This window comes from Pyxicephalus adspersus, chromosome 3, assembly GCF_032062135.1.
Source record: "Pyxicephalus adspersus chromosome 3, UCB_Pads_2.0, whole genome shotgun sequence".
Lineage (NCBI taxonomy): Eukaryota > Metazoa > Chordata > Amphibia > Anura > Pyxicephalidae > Pyxicephalus > Pyxicephalus adspersus.
This window is the reverse complement of record NC_092860.1, coordinates 89,541,251-89,561,123: the sequence shown is the minus strand read 5'-3', so window position 1 is coordinate 89,561,123 and position 19,873 is coordinate 89,541,251. Positions and strand designations below refer to the sequence as shown.

The following is a 19,873-nucleotide window of genomic DNA, read 5'->3' as shown; positions in this document are numbered from 1 at the left end:
AGAATTTTGACTGGGAAAAGAACAACAGTGTTCACAAACAAAATCACCAAGCAACACTGAGAACAACAGAAGTGAAGGAGCTGGGGAAATCAGCCTTCCTGAGAAATGTATAGTAGACAGTAACAGTAATATTATATTTAAAAATTTTAAAGGGAAAGTGTAATTTATTTTCTATTGAACATATGTCTAGATGTATTAATACAGAGGCTACCATAGAGCAAAGGTAAACTTACCTCCCTTCACTTCCTTGAAGCCGACTCCTTTACCTTTTCTAGGTTCAGAACTGTTGGTCATCTTAATTGGCCAGGCTAGAATGACAGACCTACCATGTAAGCTTACTCATTCCAGCAGTTGGGTATGGCAGGATCATACAATGAGCTTAGCTTGCACAGAAGATTACAGACAGATATATAAATTTGTTTTATTGCAGACATAGAGAAGAGCTTGCATTTTTTATTTCCACTCTAAATTATGTTTTTACATACTTTCACATTTACGTATGTTTTGTTGTAATAAGTAAAGTTCCACTTTATCTATGCTGTCATACATATAATAATACATTTTTTGCAACTACAGGTAATCTTCAAGCACAGTATTTACCTTGTATAAGTAGTAAATGTCAAATTCACCATACATTTATGATTGGTAAAGAATAAATATGACACCCCCAGGACCTTGGTTTAGAAGAAGAGGTTTAAATGATTATATCAAAAGACCAAGAAAAACAAAAACGTAATGAAGGAAAATCTCCAGATCACTGGGGTTATTTTAAAAGGGAATATTTAAAAGAATTATTTAAAAGGATGTTCATTTTTTATCTTACAATCAGCTAATTACATGCTTTAATTAACTGAATGCTCATCCTTACTAACAGAAGTATAAGTATCACAAGAATGGTAGCCAGAGTTATAAATTCTTTGGCAGGTAAAGCAGTAAACATATGTGTATTTGAACTGTATATTTAGCCTCAAAGTGTCAAGAGACACTTGAGGACTTGACCCAGAAAAAAAGTATATCTCTATCATGTGTCCCAGTTGCACATAATCTATAAGGGGTCATTGACTCAATAGTGAAGCAAGAAAAAGGATCATCAGAGTTTTCACCTTCAAAAGCAAATCAGCAGTGGCAAGTCTCACATTTCCATGTTGACAGAACCCTCTAATATTATAATATATGAACTGATGAAGACCCATGTACTGAGTCAACCGGTCTAATGTGTCAACCATATGACAGCAACTGGAGTAAAACAAAACCCAACCCTATCTGAACCTAGCTAAAATAAAGGTCACAAATAATGCTGTAATTTTGTCTAGAGATGTTTCCAAAAGAATTTTCTGTATTTCTGTATAAGGATAGCTAGTTTTAATGTTTACAGGCATAAGGATAGTAAAAATTAAGGAAGATAGAAATATTACACTTTGCCCTGAGCAAATATGAAGTCAAATGGTCCCTTCTCCAGGACCAGGACCTGTGCCATCCCTTAAGGATGCATGGTCCTGCTCTACTACACCCTAGAGTTCTTCTATAACATACATCTAAAGCCAAAAAAAGAAGAATGTTTTCATTTCACATATACTTTAATTTCTCTGCATTTTTTTTACATACAGTATATTGAACTTTTATTTACTTTACTATAATAAAAAACATGCATGCTTATTTATTTGTTTGTTATTTTGCAGGTTGCTCATATATGGCTCACATATCCACAGAACCTAATTTTGGTGATGCATTATCATTGGTGAGAACCTGTCATTTAGTGAGGATGCTAGAAAACTGCCTGTACAGAGCGAAGAGCACCCGACTACAGTGTTCTAAAGTCTTAGTTCCTAGGGAATTAACAACAAGGGTAGCCCAAGAAGCACTGCAGCTGTCTCTTAATGAACCCTGTGGACTGCGAGGTTGCATAATTTATGTGAATGTGGAATGCAACAATAAGCAAGTGGCACTGGACACAATTGTTTATGACTGTACTGTGGATCCAACATTTGAACTTAAGCTTGTTCTAAAGCAGGATACCCAAGGCTGGGACTACGTGAGGGATCTTTTAATAAACAGAACCTGCTTTCCAAGTCTGTTCAGAAGTATCCTCAAATTAAGTCCTAAATTTCAGCTCACTAAGAGAAGGTTGTATTTTTCAGTTATTGGAGCGGGAAATGAAGATTGTTAGTTTATGTGTGTTATATTCAGAAATTATTAGATAATTCTGGAAACATGCAGTCATGTGGTCATTTAATCTGTCAATGTTTGCAGCCCATTGATCATTTTATAGATTCACTATATAAAGATTCTATCAATTTCAATTGTGAATAGAAATATTATTGCCATGACAAACTATGCCTTTATGTTTATATCAAAACCAGGATTATTGTCACTAATAATTGTAGTTCTCTGTTTCAAAGTCAGTCATGATATTTCATGTATTTTTACATTTATAAGAAATTCAATAAATTCACACTTATACCATACTATTCACAGACAGATCTAGTTTTAAATTACTGCCAACCCAATTACTGTCAGCCTGTTCCAGAAAAAAATAGTAAATGTCAAATTCACCATACATTTATGATTGGTAAAGAATAAATATGACACCCCCAGGACCTTGGTTTAGAAGAAGAGGTTTAAATGATTATATCAAAAGACCAAGAAAAACAAAAACGTAATGAAGGAAAATCTCCAGATCACTGGGGTTATTTTAAAAGGGAATATTTAAAAGAATTATTTAAAAGGATGTTCATTTTTTATCTTACAATCAGCTAATTACATGCTTTAATTAACTGAATGCTCATCCTTACTAACAGAAGTATAAGTATCACAAGAATGGTAGCCAGAGTTATAAATTCTTTGGCAGGTAAAGCAGTAAACATATGTGTATTTGAACTGTATATTTAGCCTCAAAGTGTCAAGAGACACTTGAGGACTTGACCCAGAAAAAAAGTATATCTGTATCATGTGTCCCAGTTGCACATAATCTATAAGGGGTCATTGACTCAATAGTGAAGCAAGAAAAAGGATCATCAGAGTTTTCACCTTCAAAAGCAAATCAGCAGTGGCAAGTCTCACATTTCCATGTTGACAGAACCCTCTAATATTATAATATATGAACTGATGAAGACCCATGTACTGAGTCAACCGGTCTAATGTGTCAACCATATGACAGCAACTGGAGTAAAACAAAACCCAACCCTATCTGAACCTAGCTAAAATAAAGGTCACAAATAATGCTGTAATTTTGTCTAGAGATGTTTCCAAAAGAATTTTCTGTATTTCTGTATAAGGATAGCTAGTTTTAATGTTTACAGGCATAAGGATAGTAAAAATTAAGGAAGATAGAAATATTACACTTTGCCCTGAGCAAATATGAAGTCAAATGGTCCCTTCTCCAGGACCAGGACCTGTGCCATCCCTTAAGGATGCATGGTCCTGCTCTACTACACCCTAGAGTTCTTCTATAACATACATCTAAAGCCAAAAAAAGAAGAATGTTTTCATTTCACATATACTTTAATTTCTCTGCATTTTTTTTACATACAGTATATTGAACTTTTATTTACTTTACTATAATAAAAAACATGCATGCTTATTTATTTGTTTGTTATTTTGCAGGTTGCTCATATATGGCTCACATATCCACAGAACCTAATTTTGGTGATGCATTATCATTGGTGAGAACCTGTCATTTAGTGAGGATGCTAGAAAACTGCCTGTACAGAGCGAAGAGCACCCGACTACAGTGTTCTAAAGTCTTAGTTCCTAGGGAATTAACAACAAGGGTAGCCCAAGAAGCACTGCAGCTGTCTCTTAATGAACCCTGTGGACTGCGAGGTTGCATAATTTATGTGAATGTGGAATGCAACAATAAGCAAGTGGCACTGGACACAATTGTTTATGACTGTACTGTGGATCCAACATTTGAACTTAAGCTTGTTCTAAAGCAGGATACCCAAGGCTGGGACTACGTGAGGGATCTTTTAATAAACAGAACCTGCTTTCCAAGTCTGTTCAGAAGTATCCTCAAATTAAGTCCTAAATTTCAGCTCACTAAGAGAAGGTTGTATTTTTCAGTTATTGGAGCGGGAAATGAAGATTGTTAGTTTATGTGTGTTATATTCAGAAATTATTAGATAATTCTGGAAACATGCAGTCATGTGGTCATTTAATCTGTCAATGTTTGCAGCCCATTGATCATTTTATAGATTCACTATATAAAGATTCTATCAATTTCAATTGTGAATAGAAATATTATTGCCATGACAAACTATGCCTTTATGTTTATATCAAAACCAGGATTATTGTCACTAATAATTGTAGTTTTCTGTTTCAAAGTCAGTCATGATATTTCATGTATTTTTACATTTATAAGAAATTCAATAAATTCACACTTATACCATACTATTCACAGACAGATCTAGTTTTAAATTACTGCCAACCCAATTACTGTCAGCCTGTTCCAGAAAAAAAGGGATTGTTCACTTTGATGTATCTAACGTTGTTTAAATTAATCTATATATTTCAGACAAAAAAAGCTGAAATAATAAATAAATCTACCCAGAATATCACCACTCTACGACTAGAGCTAGGCATGGTCAAAATGCATCAGCATGGAACGTGATGATTTTATACCTGTTGTTTTACTAATAAAAAGCTGAAACTGGATTTCAAAGTGTTGGCAATTTTATATATTTCACTGATTTGCATTATGGAGGAATTTGTTGTTTGATTGATAATTTGCATATTAAAGCTAAAATGTAATATGCAAATTATCAAGCTAAAATTTTTAGTATTGATCAACACTTAAACAGGAGACCTTTCAAAGTCCCCTTTGCCTTTTTTTCTGGGATGGGCAGTCAATGACATACACATTAAAAAGCTACACTGGCAAATTGATGTTAGTGGAGCTCCATTACAATACACAGTAAATGTAGGTCACCATGTGATTATTCTTCAGGAGACAGTACTTGCACTCAGTATACCCTGAGTTTTTGTGAGTTGGGTTAAGTTGGATTTTTTTTTTTTTTTTACCCGGCAAGCCAGCCTGGGATGGTGTAACGCCCACGCAAACATGCAGAAGTTTAATTAGTCCCAGCAGCCACTTCTTAACCTGGGATGTGTCAGATATCCTGCCAACCAATGCATGTGAAGCACAGAGATTTTGACAGTTTAGTGGGGAGATAAGGTAGGTGACCTAATTCCTGAACATGCATGACATTGACATTTGAGTGAGAAGCCTCTCCATGAATGTATGTTAGCCCATTATGCCTTAAATGAGGGAATGTCTCACTGATATTTCTCATTAAAAAACACACCTTAATAAGCTTAATAATGGAGCCAACCACTGCATTACAAAAAAGTCCCTCTGCACTAAGTTCTAATTACCATGTTACTGCAACAACAGGAGTACTCCAATTCTTAGAAAATTTCCTAAACTTACGTATATGACACTGAAACTACAGAAAAGCACCATCTGTACAGGATCAGAGGTAAGAACTCATGAAAACAAGAAACTTGTATGTACTATTACTCTAGCCAGATCTGGAAATAAAACTATATCCGACAGAAACTAACCAGAGTGTGCTAGGACAGCAAAATAACAAGTTCAGCTGGTGCATACTATTTATATCCTCAGAGGAAAGGATCATTAATGTGAAACTCTTTGCTTAGTTCCAGGTACAGTTTTCTGTCCTACTTGAGTGACCTACGTATCTTCATATCTATACCATACCTATAAAAATGTTGTCAAACTGATAAATTATTAATAAACATGAAAAAGGGTAAGTACTGTGATATAATTTGTTTTTTTATTCTATATAAATTTGAACAAAATGGCTATACATATACTTTATTATATTGAATACCATCATTACTTGTATTTTACACTTATCATAATACAATATTCTTTCTAGTAGTTGTCCTAGATTTTTAAATACAGTTCAGTCTGAAACTGCTTTATTGTCGAAAACTAGTCCACCCTATTCACAATTGTTGGTGATCTGGCGATAGACATGTACAAAGAGATTCTCATACAAAATCTATGTAGGTTCCCTATTGACATTTACATATTAGGGCTACAAATCAGATTCAAACCTATATACAGGTTTGGATGTGGTTGATGACACAGGATGTAGAGAGGTGAAGTTTCAAGTACAGGCTTTGATATCAGTACTAACAATGATCATGTATGGTATTCTCTGGATTGTAGCTCAATGGGTTATACAAAGCTTTAAGCTCATCTCAGGCCAATCCAAAAACCAACCAAAAATGTTTCCAGAAAATGAAAGGAGAGAGGTCCTCCATAAAAAAGTAAGAAAAGAAAGTCCTTTTTTTACCTCCTATTTAAAGGGGTAAGCCATCCTTTGGTATAATGAATAAAGTTTTAGGATTTTTTATTCTCCACTTTAAATGCATCAGTCCCTTTAAGAAACCTACATGAAGCAAGTATGTTATTAGAACCCACCTCAATGGCAACGCAACCACATGTAAATGTTTGCACAAAGTGTTTCCCAATAGCTCCCATATAGTTTATGATCACCTGACCAGTTGTCAAAGCATTCTATAATTTATGTTTCTACAGCCAAATGAAGCACTCAATGATTTTTGCTACTTTTTAATTTTTTTATGATTTGAAAGACAGTGATGACATATCCCAGCACCCAGCACCACTACAATTGATAGCAAAGTAAATCTTGTAATTTACATGCTGCAGTCTCATGTTGCATTGCTGCTGAACACTACAGTTTCTGCAGAGACTTTGCAAGGATTTGTTTATAGTGATTTATTTAACTTTAATTTGTACATAAGTTTCCCATGCCCTTGATGCCAGTTCTGTGATGTTGGCAACTGGTTGTGCACTATTAATTATGAAGATGTGCTGACAGATGAACTGGGGTACTGAATAATTAACATTGAGTTACATGGAAAATATTTGTACATGTCATTGAGCTAGAATGACATTTGAAAATATGCCAGTTTTTGTTGTACTATATATTTATATTCTAATACATGCAGTGAATACATTGTCCTTTGTAGATGTAAAATGGCAGCACTTTCAGCAGTAACATTAAAACCTGAAAAACAATGAATGTATTTTGCATGTGGTCATAGTGCCATCTAGTGTTTAAACTACAGAATACACATCAACTGGTGAAAAACATGGGGATGATTTACTAAAGAAATAAACACTGTTTACGCTTGGTAATGTCAGCTTAGTAAATAAAACTTGTTTCACGTTATTCAACAATGTTCTAACAAAAACCCTTTTTAGTTTGATTGGGTGTTTTAAACGTCAATACAAACTCACCTTTCTTGTTTTTGTTTTTCTATTACTCTGGAAAATGAACAAACACTTTGTTGAGCCTTCTTTCCTTTGGGACTCATTTTACACATGTACTGATGTAAAAAGCGGTAAAAGTTTACTTTGCATTACTACAATGCATGTTAAGTCAAAAGACTAAATGAAGTGCACTGCATTCCCACTTTTTATTGACACCCAAAGGACCCATCTAGTGAACCACAGTGTGGATTTTAGTGCACATGTATAAATCACCTGGGGGTTGAAGTGCATTGAAAAAATGGTGCAAAATTGTGTTTCTTTTGTACATTGAGGTGCACTGCCTACCAATTTAAAATGAAATACAGCATGCTGCAGTGAAATTCAATGCAACACTATCTGTGAATGGCCCATTGTAAATCAGTTCCAAATGGTTTTTGCCAGTTTTTGTTTAATTTTTGTTTAATTAATTTAACAAAGAGGCTCAATGGCATGTCTTAAAATTATGCACTAGGGTAACTTTTTAAATAAGGTAAATAAATTGTGCTTTTTTTTTAATTTTTAGGGGAGGCTCCTCCCCTTCTGTCCTACTAAATGAAAAGCCCCCATGTCATGTATCCCAAGAGGCTGCAGGCTGCTCCTTCTGTACATGCCAGAGATTTAGAGGGGGGTCTTTTACTGTAAAAAAAAATACTTTTTTTACACATTCTTCAGAATCGCGCCGCCCATATTCACACCTGCTCAGTGCGAGATCAGGTGACGTCAGCAGAAGAACCTGGAACAAGAGGAAGAAACTGGCCATGCCCATGACAGTTCTGCTTTAGGAAAATATATTTAAAAACTGATGTCAGATGCAGAATCCAGCAAATTTTGGAAGCCAAGGTCTGCAAAAGGGTAGCCTGCCCTTTTTTTCTGTGCTAACAAAGAAAGCCAATGTTCTCTATGGCCATTGCCTGAATTTAGGGTTGTATACGGGTATGATGCCTTTACTTTCAGTACAGCAGGTTAGCCCATTACTAGTATGCGGTTTAGAAGTTGGAAGTCAGAGGATCCATCAAAGGTTTATGAGACAGGTAGTTTGCTTACAGATAGATTGACTATGCATATAGATAGTCGGGTGACACCAATATGCATTTTTTGGTAAAGTGAATTTAAATTCTGTGCCCAAAAAGACACGTTCCAGGATATTTCTATATGATAAATAGATAGATCGTTAGGCTGGTCAGAATGGTTTTAAACATTATTTATAATAATGGAGCAGGTTTTATAAATGTGAATATTTTGAAAATCATATATGTAATAGCATAAGAAGCCTTTCTTGGCCTTTTGAACATAGGGGAACCCTTTAACCCGCCTATCCGTAATCCCGAATGTGACTCGGGGTGGAAAAAACTAGCAAAAAATGGTAACCCTGAGTCACAGGGTAACTTTGGGGGTCCCCCTTATCTCAGCCACACGCCCCAGCAGTGATTGAACTATCCCGCTGTGATGCCGGGCCCCTTCTCTGTCAGGTGGCGTAGCCAGGCGGGAAATTTTAAAGCAGATTAATGTGACATCTTCCGGGTGATGTCACATTGGAGTGATGGATTCTGGGGGCGGGAAATTTTAAAGCAAATTACTATGTACTATGTACACTCTGTCTCCCAGCATCATTCAGTGAACCATATATCATTAAACCATCTGACCAAGGATGCCTGCTGCAGAATGGTGCCTCCTGCTCCTGCTCATCCACCCCATCCTCCATCCATGCTACTTCCCCCACCTCATAGATTGTAGGCTCATTTAGGCCTCCTGTGTCATTGTTTGTAAACACTATTGCAAAAGCTATTTAATGTACAGCACTGCATAATACATTGCTGCTTTATTAATACACCTTAATAAATATAAAAGAACTAAACATCACTGTGGGTAGAATGCTCCTTTGTTCCAGTTTCAATGGAAATGATTATGAAAGATCATTTCCAGTGACAGAAATTTGATGTGTGCATGTGGTTTCTGTTTGAGCTCCTTTGTAGGACAATGTAATGTAGGCAAGGCACTCTGCAGATCCCTGCACGTCCTGAATGCAATGAGTACAGTAACAAGTTTAAATGCATAACTGTCAGAATTATGAAAAATAACTTTAGAAGGAGCGATTTAGAGCATTTCACGGCCATCATCGTCAGGGTGTATTTTATATGCTACTTGCAGGAAAAAGATTAAAAGATTGAGTTTAATTCCACTTAAATTCCATGGAAATTTGAAAAAAACACATGAATGTGAAAATGTTTTCTCATATATGGAATACTTTTCCTGGTCATGTAAAATCTTGTAAGCATCCAAGGGTGTGGGTGCTCCTTTCATGACCTGATTTATATCACATCGACTTTATGAATACTACCTATGAAAATGTGATGAATGTGGTAATGCCCTTAGCACTGTGGTAATGTTGGAGACAGATACAAGAACAAATGGGCTAATCTTTGTCTGCATTTGCACTGCCAATATTTTTTGAGCAAACAATACATGTAAACTTTACCCAAACATGATCCAATTAACATGCAATTGATGGGAGGTTCCAGTTCTTTGTTATGAATGATTCTACACTCAACCTATATTTATAGTCTGTCTGACACTGTTATCCATTTGAAAAGATCTGTTTGGTCACTTCCTGTTGTGTTTTTCCTCTATTCTGTTCCTAACACATAACCTGAACAATATCCTGAAAATACTCATTTCCTGAGTATTCTAATATCTTAGATTTATAACCAGCATGTATTCATAATATTACAGATAAGTAATTAACAAGATGTTTTATTTAATGGCCGTTTAAAAATGGTGGCTGTAAATATACCATTTACAGAATTTTTTAATTCACATGTATCTTCATTGCTTAAAGTGATGACTATTTTGCACCTTTTCATTTAATCAAAGATAAGGCTCCTCATAAATAATAACTTAGGTATAGATAGAACCTAATGAAATATGTCAGCCTTTGGCCTAAGTTACATCTAAGGGCGCTATTTATAAAACAGGGAATCCGACATTCCTTCAAACATTTCCTGGTGAGAATCAATTGCTATTGAAACACATGGAACTGGAAGATTCCCACTAGGGAACACTTGAGGGAATGTCAGATTCACAGTTTATTATTTGAGCCCTAAGAGTGAGACCTTCCTGTTTTTTTCTGTCTTGAGGTTTCAGGGCATCCTGGTATGCTCCATCTCCTACTTTTGCAGTAATAATAGATCCTCTACTAATGGTCAAAACAGATATGCCAAAACAGATTTTGCCACAAAACAGTTAAAAATGTTTAAAAGGCAACAAAAACGGAGTAGCAATCCCACTATGTGAACTTGTTTTACCAAGCACAGTCTAAAGAGTGTCCAAACTACGGCCCACGGGCCACATCTGGCCCTCTCCTCATTCCCTCTCTGTTCTGTTTGTTGTCTTCTGGGGGAATGGAGCGCAAGCATCTCCTATGTTTCTCTATAAGATTGTGCTTCCAGGAGCATGCTCAGTGTGAGCTCCCTGACAGTGGGCGTGTACTATAGACAGGGCAATCAGCTGTGGCTGCTCCCTGCCCACCTTGTACTGTGAGGTAATCCCAGCAGCAGCAGCAGCATGAGAGCTGTGTCTGTGTCCATGCAGCTGTCATTATCCCCATTTATTAATCTTCAAATCTCCTACACTGATTATCATAGATTGTGCAATTTTCAGGCCACAAACAGAGAGCTGTTACCAAACATAACAAGTTGTCAGATATGGGGTCACAAGCATGAAGCACTAAGAAAAATCAGGGATATTTTACATTAAGGGGGGCTATTTCAAGAACAGGGTCCCCAAATTGAGCCTGCATATTGGGGACACCCTGGGGGCCACACTCATGGCAATGAAAATTAGCGTACTGTCAATTGTCTGTGTGCTGTGGTGCCCTTTGAAGTTCACAAAAATTCAAGGCTGCGATCAGACTACTGGTGAGGTTGTGGTGTGGTTACCCATTCCTTATGCCATGGAACCCTGGCGGTACGAGGCACTGAGCAGCTGTTGGAGTGCTTGTTACTCATTGCTGGACACTTACCTTTTCTGAACCCCAGAGGGATGTTGCCAACTGGAAATGTGGAAGACAGTAGGAAACCCCTTTTGCCCCCCCCCCCTCTTTCCTATTAAAATGTTATACCCATCAAATAATGCTACCCTGTCACACATAGCTATCCTCTTACTCTGAACCAATTTCTCCGTAAGAAAAGGGAAAGGTAAGTGCAGGGCTCTCCCTAAAATGTAATCACTACGGTGCCATCACATGATGCAAAAACTATACCTGTCATGCCGTGCTACCCTGTCACACCTAGCCACCTACCTTCTGTGAACCCCAATTTTAGTACAGAAAGGTAAATGTAGGATAAGTAGGGAACTCTTGTGGCACCCCCAACTAAAATGTTATCACTCCTACCATATCATGGTGGCCTGTCACATAAATGTCCACTGATGTTCAAGTTGTACAAGTTTTATGTCAATGTCAACAGCGGCCCCCAAATGAAAAAAAAGTTGAGCATCACTGGTCTAAACCATCCCAATAAGCCATGTCTGTTCTACTGAACCCTGCTGTCTGTGGAAATTTTCTACCCCTGCTCAAACGTGCAGTACATATTAAGCTTCATGTGGTCCGGATCACTATCAAATTTTGGTAAAATTTTGAGAGAGAAAGCTGGACTAATAGCAAAGAGGAAGTAATGCAAGGCTAATACCCATGAATGGGGGAAGAAGGCTGGCAATGATCAGCAAAGGTAGGAGTGTAAGGGTGAAAGTGACTAGAACAGGTAGAGGTAGAGGTGTGACACAAACCAATAGAGGTGGGGTGTGGAAGGGTGACACTAATTAGCATAGATGAGCATAGATGACCTTAGCAAGGGTGGGGTAAATGAGTGACATTGAACAGTTCTATCAAAAAGTAGCTTTTGCATATGCTATTTATTATAATTTGTTTTATTCAATCATACAGATAACAACACCTATGGGTATCAGTTCTCCATAGATAAGGGTTTAAACCTATGGGTAGCAGGATTTCTTAGGTGAGGGTATAAACCTTTGGGTAGAAGGATTTCATAGATGAGAGGGCAAATCTATCGGTATCAAGATTTAATAAATACAGGTATAAACCTATGAGTTTCAGGATTGTATTAAATATTAATATACCGTATTTTTCGGACCATTAGACGCTCCGGACTATAAGACGCACCAGGTTTTCCGCACGGGATAGTATTAGATTGAAGCTCCTGTGCTTTGCCTTCTAATAGCTTCACAGTTATTGTCCCACTTACATTTCTGACCTAGTAAAAAAATACTCCCCCATCCGCTCTCTCTGCTTCTCCAATGACCTACTAATGACTTCCTCACTCATAACCTCATCACACGCACAGCTTCAAGACTTTTCTAGAGCTGCACCAACTCGCTGGAATGGTCTTCCTCGTCCTATTCTGCTTGCTCCTATTTTCGTCTCATTTAAAAGAGCACTCAAAACCCATTTTTTCAAACTTGCCTACCCATCTTCTTCTGTCTTTTGAAACCATCACTACATATCTCCCCTACTATTGTGTGTTAATTCCCCCACCTACTAGATTTAAGCTCTTCGGGGCAGGGTCCTCTCCTCCTGTGTCACTGTCTGTATTCGTCTGTGATTTGCAACCCCTATTTAATGTACACGCGGCGTAATATGTTGGCGCTATATAAATCCAGCTTATAATTATTATTATTATAATGATAATAATAATATTAATAATAATTATATCAGCATTTCATGAATAAGGGTATAAACCTATAGGTATCAGGACTAGATATATGAGGGTATAAACCTAAAGATATCAGAATTCCATGAATAAGGGTATAAACCTATAGGTATCAGGATTTCATTTTATATTTTTACCCCGGTTGCAGATTTTCCTTCCCTTCCTTTCTGATAAATATATATGTAAATGTTAGTAAAGGAAAATCCTTCTAAACATAGTATGAAAATGCTGAGGGCTTCAAATCTTTCCCCACTATCCAAAACTAAAAAGGAAACATTTAGCCATGTATGCACAAACTTGTATTTGCAGTCTCATTCCTCAGATATTTCCACTTCCTCCACATAGATTAGAAGGAAGACATCCGGCAGGGAGTGTAAATATCTAAAAAATGGGAGTTTGTCCTAAAGGTAACAAAGCTATGCATGTTTCATTGGGGAAGAACTATTTGTAGAAAGCTGCTGAGTAGGAAAGGGCAGATGGATTTTTCATTGTGACTAAGAAGAGGCCTGGTCATTTATTTGTTAAGCATTCAACGCTTAAGTTAGGAGTGTGCTTTAGTGGAAAAAAAGGTGCCTCTGGCTGCCTATATGGCCATAGATTTTCTTGTCCCTCAAGTGGTAACATGTTCTACCATGTTGGGAACCCCATGCAATAACAATGTGTTTGTTATGCTTCTGTTCAAATGGCTGGATTTTTTTACAGGACCAGTAGATGTGGCTAGAAACTTTACAAGCCGGTCTTGTTTGACAGAACAACATTTATTGTGCCTAGCAAGAGCTTCTGACCATCTGTATTGCCTGATACTTATGTCTGTAAGGCTAGGTTTTTAAATTGTTTTCTCATTATTTAGTTTCCAGTTGGTCGTATCCATCGAATTATGAAGAACCGAACAACCAGTCATGGACGCGTTGGTGGAACTGCTGCAGTGTACACAGCAGCTATTTTGGAATATCTTACTGCTGAGGTATAAGAGAAATATCGACTTGTTAAATTTAGCTGTATTTACTCTTCAGTATAGATCTGAATTCAAATCCAAAATATTTATTGGATCTCCATCTGTCTATGGGCTTGACTGGACAGAACAGAGGATACATTGCTATGTTTTTCTTTTTAGCAGATAAGAATGAGATGGCTTTGTGCACATTGCTTTTCTTTTTTCTTATGCTCAGAATTGTAATAGCTCCACACCTACATGCTATTTCTAGAGAAGCATCACATGCTGCTTTAATTATTTCACTGGAGACAAAATACTTTTCTTTATCTTATTGTGTTGTACAATGAATACATGAAATAAAAATGCCTGGTCTGTGATGACTAGCCCACTGCGCAATCTTAGTTCATAAGAACATTATGATAGAAACAGTGTTGTATGTAAGTCTGAGACCAGCATCTTAAAATGAGAATTGTAGGCACTCTCCTTTTTTTCCTTAATGGCTCGAAATGACTGGTTTCCTGGTGAACTGTTCAGGATGCCATTAGTTGTTCTGCTTTCTGTTCAGATCTTTAGAGCTTGGAAGTCTTTGGTGTTTGGACTTGACTGAGTGAGGTTGTCACACTAAAAACACCCTTTCCAGTTTCATTCTAACTCATTTACCCTACACTGTTTGCTTTCAAAAATAGAGGAAAATTTTGCTGGGAGCTGAAAATAATTTATGGTGAACTGAAAACAGTTAAAGTAGTTTATCACCCTACATGCACCACTTCCCTTTTCAGCAAAAGTTCTCCTTAACAACCTGTAATGTAATGGGACACGGGACTGATATTTGTTTTGTTTTTTTTTCTCTCTTAGGTGCTTGAGTTGGCAGGTAATGCTTCTAAAGATCTCAAAGTGAAGCGTATTTCACCACGCCACTTGCAGCTTGCCATCAGAGGTGATGAAGAATTGGATGCCCTCATAAAGGCTACAATTGCTGGTGGTGGTAAGTATATTTGATAAGTGGGCTTAAATTCTGACTTGTGTATGTTCAGATATGGTGACATATTCGAATATTCAGGATTATGAGAAGCGTTGCCTAAGATAAGAGACAATTGAAGGTGATTGCGTTCATATGACCCTGGTTCCATCTCCCCTAGGTTTAATTCAGGCAGGAAAATAACAGAAAACGCTCAATGACTGGAATGGCCAACACTCCTTTTTGTTTCCTTTGCTGCACAAAATTTACTACTAATTACTAATGTTATGTAATTGGTATAATGCACTTTGATTTAAATTAGAAAGTGTTTGCTTGTTCTGGCCATTATCTTCCAAGGTGCAGATTTTGAGGATCATCCTTGCAGCCAGTGAAGTCACACAGAGTTGCTCTATGTCACTGACTTACTAAAAATCAATTACATATAAAAATAATTTGTCAGGTCATGGTACAAGAAGTATTACCAGGAGGTTGTTTAAGCTGCAGAAGTACTATTAATATTTGTTCTTCAAACATTTAGCTGTTTCAAGTTCAGATGATTTTCATTTTCACGAAGCAAGTAATATAAATTCTCCTTGCATTTCTCTATACAACTACAATGTACAAAGGTTACTCATTTATTTTATTTCTTTTCAGGTGTCATTCCCCACATTCACAAGTCTCTGATAGGAAAGAAAGGACAACAGAAAACTGTATAAGTATAATCTCCCTACATGGACTAGGCACTGACTTCACCATTCAACTTTTATTTTGCTGCTTATCACTGGTTCTGGGACTGGATTGTCACACCCTTTTTAAATTTCTCCAGAGGACGCGATCACTAATGAACTCTGATGCTGGTTTTCACTTTTTTTTAAACTTGGACAATGTGTATTCTTGTTTTTATATACCAGAAATAATTCCATTACCCGAAGATATGTTAAATAAATAAATTCTTGGAAAAACAAGATTGACTGCTTAAATGTAGATGATTACTATTTTATGGGAAAGGATTTTATTTTATTATTTCTATATTGCACAGTAGTAGTGTTGCACACTTAATGTTAGGGTTTACCACAAGCAGTGAGTATTAGGTGTAAGTCCAATATTACTGTCCTTGTACTTTTTGGACTCTTGATGTGTTCCCATATAGCAATGTCACACACTTATTTGGCATGCTGTAATTTTCCAGCGAATGCACAACCTCATATCTGATAGTACCTGTTGTATATGCACCAAAATCTCAGTTTATTCCTTTCCTTTTCACATACAACTTTTTCTTTTAAAAAAAAATACATTTACATCATGCGTGTGTGGATGGGATGAAGCAGGGTTTACCTGTGAAAATGATCAGGATGAGCCTGTACAGTGCCTACCAGGCAGCACAATATGGGTTTCATTGGAACAGGGGTATTATGAGGTTATAAAGGTAAGCGAAGTGCAATTTCAAGCACTACATGCATATTTATTCGGAATCCTAGACCTAACCCGTGGGATAATCTCTATATATCAGGAATATTAAAGATTGCTGCAGGCGGGGAAATATTTGCACAATGCAAATCATATAAAATAAATACAACCAATCTAAAACATTCAGAGAAGGGTTCTGTGTGTGTGGAAGCCCAGCCATTCTCTCCATCTTACTCAGACAATCAGGCTTAAGTTCACTGCAACTCAATTACACCTTTAATAGCTCTAAGTCCTGGATCTTGTATTCACAATCTATCTGAAAACAGGTAAAGCAACGACAGTGATGATGAGGGCAGTTAGGCATGAGGGAGAAATCGGTAGTTCCTCCACTCCCTCTTCCCTTCACTGCAGCATCGCAGGACACAGAAATGAGGGACTAGAGGCTGCTGCAGAGGGTCACTGAGGTTTGGGCTAAGGGGTCCAAGCTGGTGTGCTTTCTAGTATGTAACAGTTTCACCAAAGTTTTCCTCTGTATATAGTTGGGGGAGAAATCTTGTAGTTGCAAGAACAACTTTTTTCTAAGGTTATTTTTGACAATTATCAAGAACAATCAAATCCTATTTAACAGATCAGAGAATTCCATCTGTATAGACACGGCCCTTTTGTACATCTGGAATGTAGAAATGAAAGTACAGTAGAATCATTCTCAGTCACAGTAAACTGCTGAGTTAGAAGAGGAAGACAAAATGCATCAGTTTTGGTTGCACTGCAGCATAGGACATTGACATTAAGGAGTGAATGCTGCTGCAAAAAGTGTAAACCATGGGCTGCCTTCTACTGTGTATGACTGGATTTGTCCTTACATTCTTCTTTACACAGGATAGAGAACTGTGGCAGACGAAAACAGTTGGTTCTAGCATGCAGGACTGCCATGCTGCCACTGCTCAATATATAGTACGTGAATAATGATCATTTTTTGGGCCAGACCCAAAACTTTACTTTCACAAACAATTTTTACAATTTCAAAGTTGGAATTGTCAGGATTTCACCCCTAAAGCTCATTATTTTTCTACTGGATAATACACAGATTTCTGCAGCCTGCCTTTTACCCCTTTCATTTTGTATTGCTGTGACAACAATTGGCTTTCAGAGATTGTGAATACTGTACATCCAAGTAGTAACAGTATATATAGATAATACCATGTTTGGTGATACATGATGTAACCTGTTACTAAAACTAAATATTTAACACCTTTACTCTTCCAGTGTAAACCAAGTTTCACACTTTTTCACTCTGATAACACCACTGTGCAAAAAGACATGCAGACCAGCAGCTCTAGGCAGAGCAAATAGGCCAGTCTGCCTCTAATCATTCCTACAGGAATGAACTAGAAACACTCTAAATTGGGAGGTTCCTGTTTGAGACAGTAGAGGATAACTCAATATTAATATTCTTGATAATAATAAACAGGATTTTTATAGTGCCGACATATTACGCAGTGCTGTACATGACCACCCTTCAGATACTTCCCTGTATTTATTATATTGAGGATTGCCATAATTCACATATTCTACAATATGTGACAAGTTGAATGTGTGTTTTATACTTGGAATTGCTACACTTCATCGGATGAACTCATTTTTTCCACTGTGACATGTCACACCCTATGCTGTTCTGTCTGTGGCATACTTAGCACTAACACATCCTATGTGCTGTCCTGTATAGTACATCTGCTCCACACACTCCGTATGTTGTACTGCTTTGTATAATACATAGTACAGACCACCTCATGTCATACACTGTACTGTATGTTACACACTCTGGATACCTGCTCTCTATACCAGTGTTCTCTACCTCTATATTATGGGGGAACCCTTGAAAAAATGTCAGGTTTTCAGGAAACCTCTACTATAGTTACTATATCTACAACTTACAGTACATTAGTGTGGTGGTCAGTGGGAGTAATGCCTCTTACACTTCTGGCTATTGGGAAGGATGTCACCATTACAGATAGCCAATAAGGTCATTGGTGTCACCTAATCCACCCGAGAGGCACAAATTGTTCATTGCTCAAGAAACCCCTAGCACCCTCTGGAGGAACCCTGGTTGAGAAACACTGCTCTGTACAATGTATGTTATATATGCCATTCTAAACTGTACATTACTTTTTGTGTACCACCACAATCCATATGCTGCATTGCATGTCACATGCTTAGAACTACTACACTGTAAGTCACATGCTGGACATGACTGTACTCCACATGCTGTCCTGTACATTGCAAACATTGTGCTGCCACAAGCTATGTGTGTGCTATATAATACTAATCATCATATAGATGGTGATGGCCCCATGGGTGTCTTGCAGCTTTTTCCTTCTTTATATGCATTCTTTTTATGGGTTCAACCATGCAAGTTGTTTGAAAGATTATGTAGTAAATCTGATATTAATAGCCAGCTTAAAGTGAATTTGTATCTTACCCATGCAAAGCAACAGTGTCCTACATGCTTAATATCCAAAGTTTGAATATAAATGCTGAGGTATTTCCTACACAGGTAAAACTGAAAGAGCAGCTGGGACAGACTGTAGAACATCTTCAAGATTGCAAGAAGAGTCCAGCTGAATTTGACTAATTACTACCAGATATACAATGACTTGATTGAATAAGAACCTTTACTTACAAAACAACAGGTTATTTGTTGGTATTCACACCAGCATCTTCCACAAAGCTGAATCACTTCACTGCCAGCAGCTAAACATAATAGAATGGAGAAAAAGAATGATAAGTATCTTCTCTTGATGGGGCCACCATTAAGTGGACCTATTGCCTTGCTCTTAATGGGTAAAGTACAGGTTCAGTTTAAAGGTGCTCTCTCTACTCCTCTGATGATCTTCAGCTGACTTCCTCACTCATAACCTCATCACATGCATGGCTACAAGACTTTTCTAGGGCTGCTCCAACTCTCTGGAATGGTCTTCCTGGTCCTATTCAGCTTGCTCTTACTTTCTGCTCATTTAAAAGATGATTTTTTTCAAACTTGCCTACCCGTCTTCTAAAACCCTCCATATTCCCACCACTACATCTCTCCCATCATATTGTGTGTTACTTCCCCCACCTCCTAGATTATAAACTCTTCGGGGCAGAGTCCTCTCCTCCTGTGTCACTGTCTGTCATTTGAAACCCCTACTTAATGTACAGTGCTCCATAATATGTTGCCACTATATAAATCCTGTTTATTATTAATAATAATAATAATAAAGCCTAATGCCCATTTTCTTACACACTGTCTGCGTTCACCTAGCTACTCTGCTCTCCTCCCTGCATAATCTTTTATGTAGGAGTAAAAAACTACTATAGCCTGTAAATTAGGTGAGGTCTCTGATTCTGCTGTGGCTGCAGACATCACATCCAAGTTAGTGGTGCCCAGCTGCAGTCTGAGGGATTTAGAATGTGCACACAAGGCTTTGACAGGTAAAAACATAAATGGAAGCAGTACATTGTAAAGGTCATCCAACTGACCCTGTGGGGGTCTCTATTGGCTGAGG

At 37.3% G+C, this 19,873-nt stretch overlaps 1 protein-coding gene and 1 non-coding gene across 2 annotated transcripts; both read left to right on the top strand.

Moving 5' to 3' along the window:
• Window positions 1-13,836: 13,836 nt before the first annotated feature.
• On the top strand, window positions 13,837-15,886 carry LOC140326752 (histone H2A.Z-like). Its single transcript, XM_072405624.1, has 3 exons — window positions 13,837-13,993; window positions 14,819-14,948; window positions 15,576-15,886. Exons 1-3 carry the CDS (start codon window positions 13,907-13,909, stop codon window positions 15,635-15,637), a joined length of 279 nt encoding a protein of 92 aa, XP_072261725.1. The 5' UTR covers window positions 13,837-13,906; the 3' UTR covers window positions 15,638-15,886.
• On the top strand, window positions 14,331-14,415 carry LOC140327891 (small Cajal body-specific RNA 18). Its single transcript, XR_011920176.1, has one exon.
• Window positions 15,887-19,873: the final 3,987 nt, after the last annotated feature.